Genomic DNA, 10,746 nt, shown 5'->3' with positions numbered 1-10,746 from the left:
AATTAAAAATCAAACTGAGAATAGAGAAAGAGAGATGGAGAAACAGAATAAAAAAAAAAAAAAATCCCTAAACAAAATCGAAGAGAAACGATACAGAGAATCAAAAGAAATAAAAAAAAACTGAAGAAAAAAAAAACTGAGAAACATTCCAGAGAAAAAAAAAATCCAAGAAACAGAGAGAGAATGAAATAACCAAGAAACAAAGAAGATAAATCGAAGAGAAGAGAGGGGGAGAGAGATACCTTGCGCAGAGAAGAGAGATCGTTGCTCTTTGAGAGATGGAGATCGTTTTGCAGAGTCTCTTTGAGAGACGTAGGTGCTAGTAGGGTGGGGGTTTTGTGGGCAATTTACACGATAATTTTAATCCCACAGGAAAGGATTAGTTAAGCCACTCGTTTTTGAGTGGCTTAGCTAACCCTGTGTGTATAGGATTAGTAATCCCATGGGAATAGACTATTCCCAGGAATAGAGTGTTACCAAACAAAGAATTAACTATACCTAGTGTTAGCTAGTCCAATCCAAGGGTCTAATCCGCGAACCAAACGGGGCCTTAGAGTTTTAGCTATTCCTTTGATAAATCTATAGTTGAAAAGTCTATCGGAAGGGTCCGATAAAGGAGAATCACGTTGAAGAAAATTGTGAGGAAGGAGATAAGTTGTAGGCTTGTCGATCTTACAGAGCCAAGGTCTTGCAAAGGGTTGTAAGTGTTCCTAGTGTCTGTAATCTCTAGATAATCTTTTGATAATGATTTCCTGGGTTTGGCTGCCCCGGAGAGATTTTACTTTTAGATCAGTTTCTAAAAGGTTTCCTCTTCGTAATCAAAATACCTGTATCTACCTCTTTATTGCTTTATATATTTTGGGTGATTGAATTGTTTATTGCTTTATAGTATTAATTCCGCATAAATTGTGATAAACAAGTTTTTGGAGTCAGCATAGCGTTTTTCAATTGGTATCAAAGCGGGTACACTCTGTTTGGATTAAATTCCTGAGTGAGATCTGTTGACTCCTGTTTGCTATGAATACTTCTCAAGGGGAATATGATCTTATAAACTCCTTCAACAATTTGTTGGAAAAATTCACTCTTTTGAGACATCAATACACAAATTGTTTGGAGGATTTTCAAGATCTTAAACATGTGAATGAATCTATTGTTACTAAATTGTCTGAATCACATGCTTTAATTGATTCTTTAAAATCTGAAAATCTTTTTTTAGGTTCTAAAGTTGATTTGTTAGAGAATAAATTAAAAGAGTCAGAAACTCAATTGGAAAAATTCTCTAGCAATTCCCTTGAGAATATGTTGCATACTTAGAATTCTGATTGTGATAAATCTGAGTTAAGTTTTGATTGTCATGTTGCTTTGTTTTCTAACAATGATTCTACTTCTGAGATAATATTTGTTAACTCAAAAAAAGTAGAAGACTCTTTGGTTAAAAGAAAAATGGAAGCTGCCTCGACTTCACAAGGTAAGAAAGCTAAGAAAATTCATATTGAACCTTGTGTATCTTACCCCAAGTATAGAGTCGTCTATCCTCCTAAATTAAAAGGTTTATCCCTACTTGTCATCATTGTGGAAAAGTTGGTCACATTCGACCCAACTGTTTTAAATTAAAACCTCATGTACATAAAAATAAAAATTATGTTTCTAGGAAAGAACCTTTGGAGTTATGCACAATGATGATGAGAGGGTTGTCTAAATTAAACAAGATTGAAAGTGTTCATGTCTCTACACCTTCTTTCAAGAAGGTTTGGGTTAGGAAGGATTATACCATTTACCCATTGAGGGGGAGTGGTAGTGATCGCACCTAAATTTAGGTGAATAAATAACATGTCTAGGAATGGTTGTTTTGCTTATTTTTGAAAATCCTAGAGCATGTTGTTGTTCTTTGTTTTGCATTTTTTTGTTTTTGCTTTCTAGTTTATGCATTGCAATTTATTTTTTTTTTGTTACATTTTGTGTGTGAAGAGTGTATACATGTTTGTATTGGAATTCTTGTTATGAGGCATATTCATAAAGGATTTTTCAAGAAATTTATATGTTATGATCTTTGAAAGGCTTATAGATGAGATGTTGTGTGCGGAATACCAAGATTTTTGTCTGCTTGCTAATCAAGTGTTCATGAATGTGTAATGTCTTGTGAAGACCTACAAGTAGTTATTAAACAAAATTATTATTTTGTAGTGGGACCTATAAGATGTGATGAAAGTTTAATGCTAAAGGACATTCATGTTTTGCCTATTGTAATCTCAATTCAAGTATGTTGTATTGTTTTGCATTGCATTTTTGTTTGTTTTGCATTTGTTTTCGTTCGTGTGTATTTCTTTTGTGAAAATTTTCAAAAAGACAAAAATATGTTACTTTGATTGTTTTCTTTGATTTCTTTTGTCTTATGCACCTAGATAGTCCATTAATTTCTCATGTTGCTTTTTATGGATTTAATTCCTTGCGTCTTGGAATGTTCTTAATATGCATGAGATGAAAATTTGTGTCAATGGACTTGTTTTTGTTGTTACCTAAAGCCTGAGCTTATGTGGTACATTTTACCTATGCTTTATCTCTTGTGCACATTTAAGCTTAAATTGAGGTGTTGTTTCACTTTATTTGTGAGGTCTGTTTGGTAACCATATGAGGTTTTTGATTAGTCATATTCTTCAAATTGACCATATGCTAGTTGAACCTAAGGCTTAAAAATTCCTGCTTTCACTTTTGTGATAAACACCAAAAGTTTAAGGACATTTTCTCAAAGAGAAAAATAAACAAAATAGTGAAACAAATAAAATCAAAATATCATATTCCAAAAGGAATTTATTTCACTGTGTCAAACTTGTGAAAAAAGTTTTTCAAAGAGAAATCTATAGGATGAGAGTGGCTAGGCCCTAGTATGATAAAGTTTGACTTTTGATTTGATATACTTGTCAAAACCTCATGATGGTGAAACTTTCTCCTCATTTTGTAAGTTGAAAATTTTTCTCTTTGGATGGCTTACACACACACCACACAAGCATGGTTTAAATGGAACATTTTTCTTTGCTTGGGTTAAGCAATATGAGTTTCTTGCCATTTCTAGTCTCATGTATATTTTGCATATTTGGAGTATGTTTGGGATATTCATTGTGCAATACATGGGTCATTGATGTGTTATCATGTGTGCTCATTTGACTTTTAAGGGGGAGAAACAAGTTTTGATTTTTTAGCTTCTTGTTGATTATTGAGTCATATATTGAGGAGGAGTTTTTGGTGATGTGTGTTCATGATCTTGCATTCTACGTCATTTTTTTTCTGATCATGAGTTTTATTTCTGTATTCCTGTTCCACATATGCCTTGATGTATTTTGTGAAGTGTTTTAGGAAATATGAAGACCTTTTTTCATTCTTTGACAAAAAGGGGGAGTAAATATGGGGAGATGATAGGATTGGCTCGGCATTTTGGTTTTGTCACTGAATTGCCAAAGGGGGAGTTTGTTAGTTCTTGTGTTGGCTTAATTCAGTTCCAAAATGCAGAGGCTACTGTTCACAGCCTCAAACACTGATATAGAATGCTCAGAATCAAATCTCCACCGTTCATAATGTAGATTCATGTGTCATGAACGTTTCTGCAAAATTTCAGCTCAATCGGACTACAAACGTCCATCAATCGGAGTTGTTGTTCAAGACTGGACAGCATTTTCAGAATGCTGTTTCACTCATTGCATGCCGGGTCTGGACAAGCCTTCCCCATGTCCGGACCGCAATTCTAGAAACCTTATTTTTGCTCGGCAAGGCCGTGTCCGGACAGCCCATTAACTTGTCCAGACACCCCGTACCTATTATGCCCAAAAACATGTTTTTAGTGGGCCCAAGTCTAGGGTTTGATGTACTGATATATATACATCATTATAGAAGAGAGGCACGAATTTTTGCCCCCAGAGAGTTCGTCGGAGGCTGTGCTAAGAGAGATCATATGTGGTGAGCGTTAAATTGAATCTCTTAGAGTTTTAGCTATTCCTTTGATAAATCTATAGTTGAGAAGTCTATTGGAAGGGTTCGGTAAAGGAGAATCACGTTGAAGAAGATTGTAAGCAAGGAGACGAGTTGTAGGCTTGTCGATTTTACAGAGCCAAGGTCTTATAAAGGGTTGTAAGTGTTTCTAGTGTCTGTAATCTCTGGATAATCTTTTAATAGTGATTTTCTGGGTTTGGCTACCCCGGAGAGGTTTTACTTTTAGATCAGTTTCTAAAAGATTTTCTCTTCGTAACCAAAATATTTGTGTCTGCCTTTTTATTGCTTTATATATTTTGGGTGATTGAATTGTTTATTGCTTTATAGTATTAATTCCGCATAAATTGTGATAAACAAATTTTTGGAGTCGGCATAGCGTTTTTCAATAGCAAATCAAGCTTCGAAATGGAAGTTGCAGTAAAGGAGCTAACAAACACAAATCTCACAACTTTATTCGTGGAGAGATAAGATTGTCATCACTTTTATTTCTCTTTATTTAGTTCATAAAGATTAATACACAGTGACATGGCCAACCGAACCGGTGGCTTTATTTAGTACGTGTGCATGCATGCATGCAAAGCTCATACCTAATTTGTAGAGAGATAAGATTATATCACTCTTATCTGTCTCTTTATTTTAGTACATTAAGATTAAGATACAGTGACATTAATGCCAGCCAAACTTGTGGCTTTATTTAGTACTAGCAGAAAGGTTACCTCACACACTTTTCTAAAAAGGCATGATTATATAAGATTATCATCAGTCATCAATCTCATGATCCATCATTCCACACCCAAGAGCCGGCGTCGTTTTCGGCCATAGTCTTGTTCTTCGCCATCTACCAACTCATCACTCTCGTGATCCATCAACACCCAAGAGCCGTGGTCGTTTTGGATCATAGACTTGTTCTCCATGGTCCACCAATAATCTAGTACATTATTCTCATACTTCAGAGCAGCCGACATCTTGTTTGCAAGTTCAATTTGACGATCCACTTCCAATATGAATTGTCCATCATTCCCACATGTTCCAGCAACTCCATGCAGATAAACTTCCAAATTATGTGTGTTGGAGATGGATTCAGGAAGAGTGATATCCAAAGTAGGTTTTTTTAAGTAGGGAGATTTGCAAGTATCAATTATCAACTCCTTTCCCACATCTACGTATGGGAAAAATATTGGCACCGATGGTGGCAAGTAAGGGACAATATCGCTTGGCTTATTATTGATCCGCAAGACATGAAGCTCGTTTTTTAGATTAGAGAATACTTTGAAAAATCCATTGTCCCCGGCTCGTGGCACAGCAAACACAAATGTTGTGACGGGAAAGTGCTTGATTGGCTCAATTGTGCGTGGCCCTGGAGGAATATTATATCCATTGTAAACAATGTCCACAGCATTCAAAGTTGCCAATGCAGCGCCCAAGCTGTGGCCGGTCACGGTAATACTCACTTCCTCGTCTTTGTACCTTTTTACAAGTTTACCTATCTCGCTTAGAACCTGAAAGCATTGGAACATGTAATCAACTATATATATATAATCAATTGAGCAAAAAACTTATGCAGGATGGAACGAGTTGATGGGACATCCAAAGGATCGTGGCTTGATAGAGCATCCAAAGGATCGCGACAATCAGGACCATCAGAATTCGAGGACAAACTCGCTTCAACTAGAAGAGGATGATGCAGGGTAGAACGGATACTCGACCAACTTTATTAGAAAAATCATAACTCTATTTTCGGACATCAGATTGGCCGAAGCGAACTTGGTGGTGTTGGAAAGCTAATTAAAATATCTACAAAGTCATATTTCACAAGGTTTAGCTAATTTCAATGTTTCAATGTTGCTCCTCGAATGAGATTGTAGCCAAGGAGCAACAAAAAGGCTCGTCCGCAACCTTGTCCGGACGAGTTTGCAGACAACGGATCAGTGGGAGTCACAGAGAGGCTCATCTGCAATCTCGTCCGAACGAGATTGCAGACGAGCCGCACATCTTTGCTGAAACCGGCATATTTTCTTGTGATACTAGGTTTAGGGTTTATGGGTCTATAAATACATGTTTTATAGACCCAAGAACATACATTTTGATTATTGTTAAATATATTGGATAATATATTAGAAGCGGAAGAAAGAGAGAGAAGAGAGAGAGAGCGAAAGCACACAATGGACTACATTGTATTGACTCTGATTATAATAATGAATACAGAGGCCTCTATTTATAGAGAGGCAAGTAACCTAATAGATTAAGGAAAGGTAAACCTAGTAGAATAAGGAAAGGTAAACCTAGTAGAATAAGAAAACATAAAGAAGTAAATAACAAGTAATATTCTTAACATCCCCCCTCAAACTCAATGTGTAAACTTGAGTTTGGATAAACGAAAATGGAAAGAAAAAGGAATTCGGCGAAAAAAAAAGTTGCTTGTGCCGAAACAATTGCCAAAGTAACGCCATAAAAGTTGTTAAGGACCCGTGGATTCTGCCTGAATTTGAGCAATGCATTTAAGCTGGAGCTTGGTTCACTTAGTGGATTCTGCCTGAATTTGAAAACCATATACTAGTAATGAAGAAGCTTGCCTAGTCGGCTTAGAAAAGCAAGGCCGGTTAAAAGGGGCTTGTTTGGCCCGTAACCCTTGGACTGTCTCGCCTGATCGGCTGAGCTAAAGTCTGACCCAAAAATTCTAGCTAGTAGATCGTCTCGCCTGGTCGGCTGAGATAAGCAGGGCCGGTTGAAGAGGCTAATCATGTCTGAAACCCTTGGACCGTCTCGCCTAGTCGGCTGAGATAAGTAGGCCCGATTGAAGAGGCTAATCATGTCTGAAACCCTTGGACCGTCTCGCCTTGTCGGCTGAACTAAAGTCTGACTAGTAGACCGTCTCGCCTGGTCGTCTGAGATAAGCAGGGCCGGTTGAAGAGGCTAATCATGCCTGAAACCCTTGGACCGTCTCGCCTTGTCGGCTGAACTAAAGTCTGGCCCATCTAACTAGTAGACCGTCTCGCCTATCCGGCTGAGCTAAGTAAGGAGAAAAATGGCCGGTTGAAGAGGCTATTCAGTGACCGGTGATGGCGGCATTTGACAAGGCATAAGTGGGCCGGTTGAAAGGGGCTTCTTTGGCCCGAAAACCCATGGACCTAAGGAAAGATTGGTCTGACCCGAGAGTGCCATCCGCAAGAAGAATGAACCGGATTGAATTGTGCCAAAGAACAGGCTATAAAACCGAAGTGAACAAGCATAAACCAACTAGAACCGCATAAAACAAACACCTAAATTTGAAGAAGAGTCTTGTTTTCTGCCATATAGAGATGCCAAAAGCAAAAATAGACCACAAATTTGAAATCAGGACGAAAAATTGAGTAGGAAACACCTGGTCAACTTTTTTCATTGGTCAAAGTCAAAGTCAACGGTCAATGATTGAAAAGTCAACGATGACGTGGCACTAATGACGTGGTAAGGTCTGACTTGATACTGATGACGTGGCACATAGGCTGACGTGGCTATGATGATGTGGCAATTGGGCTGACGTGGCAATTAGGGCTAGCGTGGCAATTAGGGCTGACGTGGCAAGGATGGCGTGTGGCACGTGGGTGCGATGGCGCGTGTGGTACACGCGCGAACGAAGGAGGCGTGCCCTGGCGCGTGGATCTAACGCGCGGAACTTCTGGGGGGCGCGTGGGGGCGCGTGCAGTGTCGTATGGAGGAGATGGGACTTGTTCTGGAATTACCGAGATGAAAGCTATCGATCGGTGGCCATGAAGAAGTGATCGGACCACCGTGGCGGCTGGTGGCGGAAGGGCAGTGGCGGAATTGCCAAAAATTTGGGCGGCGCGTGAGGGCGCGTGTAAGCTCCGATGGGGCTGTGTGCGGCGGCTCTAGGACGGTTGTCCTCGAGGTTTTCAAGCGATATAGTGATACACTGAAAACCTCGAGGAGAAGATAGAGAACCGTGAGGAGCAGAGAGAATGATTCGCCGGATAACACTGGCGGCGCCGGAAAACGTCAAAGACGTTTATTGGGAGGCCACAGAAAGGTAGCTCTGATACCATGTTAAATATATTGGATAATATATTAGAAGCGGAAGAAAGAGAGAGAAGAGAGAGAGAGCGAAAGCACACAATGGACTACATTGTATTGACTCTGATTATAATAATGAATACAGAGGCCTCTATTTATAGAGAGGCAAGTAACCTAATAGATTAAGGAAAGGTAAACCTAGTAGAATAAGGAAAGGTAAACCTAGTAGAATAAGAAAACATAAAGAAGTAAATAACAAGTAATATTCTTAACAATTATATTTGAGTTTTTATCAATAAGAAGTCTCAGAATTGAGTTTCTTCATTATTTTCTGTCAAACCCTAAATAGGCTCTAACTTTTTGATAAGATTTCTTAGATCTTTGATAGACTCAAGATCTATAAATATTTATCCATTCTTTTTTGCTTTTCATCTTTGCAGCCCCCGCTGCATCAAAATCCCTACATATGGTCTTTTCTCCAAATACTCATTTATTATTTTATGTTATTTTTATTTCATTTTATACTATAAATTAAAAGAAAAATGCATAATAGTAATATTCCAAATGATCAGTCCACAGTTAAATTAAAATATGAAATATCATCACCTGCTCTCTACAAGAAGTGGAATTGTAGGTGGAACCCTCTTGAGCTGTGCTGTACAGGGAGTACCAACCAGAGTGCACCTTTGGATTATGCCCCTCTCCAAGTATTTTAGAAGCTGAGGCCAAATCGAACATCTTGTTAATATTCCACTCGGCCGTCCCTTGGGTTCCCCTCCAACAAATCAATATGTCCCTCCTCCCTAGCACAGTTTTTCCACTATCTGTGCTCAGTGCAACGTACCCAATCCAATTTGAATCTCCAGCCGGTAGATCAACAAATATGGACTTCTTGATGAAGCCATGGCAGCTTGTGATATCTGTTGTAGCGTAGAAATATTTTTTCACTTCATACTCATATGGATTGCCTTTTTCTAAGCCCACCTTAGAGAACAAGTGTCTCTTGGAATAGCGAGAAAGTCGACAGTTCCTAGACTTCTCGTCTCCGATGAAGGCATCATAAACAACTTGAACCCTTTCACCATAGTGAATGATATACCGACGGAGATCAAGGTTGAGAGGATCTACCAGACCTTTCCACTCTTCCACTCTGCTCAGCGCCCTCCATTTTGTTGCTATGTTACTCATGATTCTTTTCTTTGCCTTAATGCACGCTCGTGATGATTTATTCTTATTGCGTGCATGCCTCATCCCCATGCAAAGTTCTCCAATTTATAAGCTATAATTTCTGAATTTTTACTCTCTTTTTTTTCTTTTCGTACGTATCATTTCGGTACCACACTTCTAGCCATTAATTTGCATGGGATATCTAATTAACCTAACTCACCGTCGTCACTATGGGTAGGGGAATAAGAAGCACCTTATTAGGGACTATTTTCTCCTACTCATTAAAATTTTTGGCCCACCTTCCCTTTGATTTTTTTTTCTAAAGATATAAACTATTTGACTTCGGAATGTTTGCCCCTACTCATTAAAAATTGTAGCCCCTACACTACAAAAATTCCCAGTATTAATGACAAAGATAATGAGAGTTTTTGCCCAAAATACGTCATTATTAAGTTAGTGGTGTTCAAATAGTAACTTTTTCAAAATGACAACAATCGCATAGACCGAAATTTGAGCTAATGTCGTTTGAACAGTGAAAACGGCGAGAAATGGCTACATTTTCAACAAAATGGCACCTTTTAGAAGGTGATGTGGGAACAGTGCACGTCACCTTCTAAAAGGTGCCGTTTTCATTATTCACACGTTGCTACCCTTCAAATTTTCTGATGTTTTACTATTCACATGTTACTATATAATGTTACTATTCACACATCATTATTCATGCGCGAATAGTGACATGTGAATAGTGTTACTGTTAACACGTCACTATTCGCACGTGACTAGTAACACTATTCAAATGTCAATATTTTATGAGTAGTGGTATTTGAACACTAAAAAAATCGCATTTTAGTGGCATTTTCTAAAAACGTCACTATTCAAATGTCATTAAATATGAAAATTTTTATAGTGCTACCAATTAAATATTATGGCCCTTACTCATTAAAATACTTGGCCCCTATCTTATAAGGCAAACTAATCTAGCAATATTGCATCGTTGCACGCTTTTTATTTTTTTCTTTTTAGGGTTAAATACTAAAAACCCTCTACGGTTTTGACACTTTAGGAGGTACCTGTGGTTTTGATAAAGACCAAATCGGTCCTTCTATCCATTGACCGTTAGTTGACTGAACGGAAGTCTACGTCACTGACATGTGGACCAATCACCATTGGGGGTGGTTTCGGCCACCCCCTTGGGCACCAAGGGGATGGCTCCAAATAGGCCACCCCCAAATTTTTTTTTTCTTTTTTGAAAAAAAAAAAATTTTAAAAAAAAAATTTAATTAGGTGGCCACGTCATCACTTATGTTAGGTGTCAAATTTTAATTGGTCCATATGTCAATGACGTGGACTGTCGTTAAGTCAACTAACGGTCAATAGATGAAAGTACTAATTTGGTCTTTATCAAAACCACAAGTACTTCCTGTGATACAAATCAAAACCTATGGAGAAAAAAATAAAGTGTTCAAACCCTAGGGAGCTTTTTTAGTATTTAACCCTTCTTTTTATTTACAAAATCTAACTCACTTTTGAGTATAAAGCCCCTACCCACTAGAAATTTGGCGCTACTAGTTAAACATTTTGACTCCTACC

General features: G+C 38.2%; 1 protein-coding gene across 1 annotated transcript; it reads right to left on the bottom strand.

Annotated features, from left to right (window-relative positions):
* Positions 1-4,763: 4,763 nt before the first annotated feature.
* On the bottom strand, positions 4,764-9,246 carry LOC132169752 (phospholipase A1-IIgamma-like). Its single transcript, XM_059580734.1, has 2 exons — positions 8,596-9,246; positions 4,764-5,480 (listed from the first exon to the last, which is right to left on the bottom strand). Exons 1-2 carry the CDS (start codon positions 9,244-9,246, stop codon positions 4,764-4,766), a joined length of 1,368 nt encoding a protein of 455 aa, XP_059436717.1.
* Between the last annotated feature and the right edge of the window lie 1,500 nt (positions 9,247-10,746).

The sequence above is a fragment of the Corylus avellana genome, chromosome ca2 (assembly GCF_901000735.1).
Source record: "Corylus avellana chromosome ca2, CavTom2PMs-1.0".
In the NCBI taxonomy this organism is placed as follows: Eukaryota; Viridiplantae; Streptophyta; class Magnoliopsida; order Fagales; family Betulaceae; genus Corylus; species Corylus avellana.
Note: the sequence above shows the minus strand (reverse complement) of the source record. Positions and strands in the feature narration are given on the sequence as shown.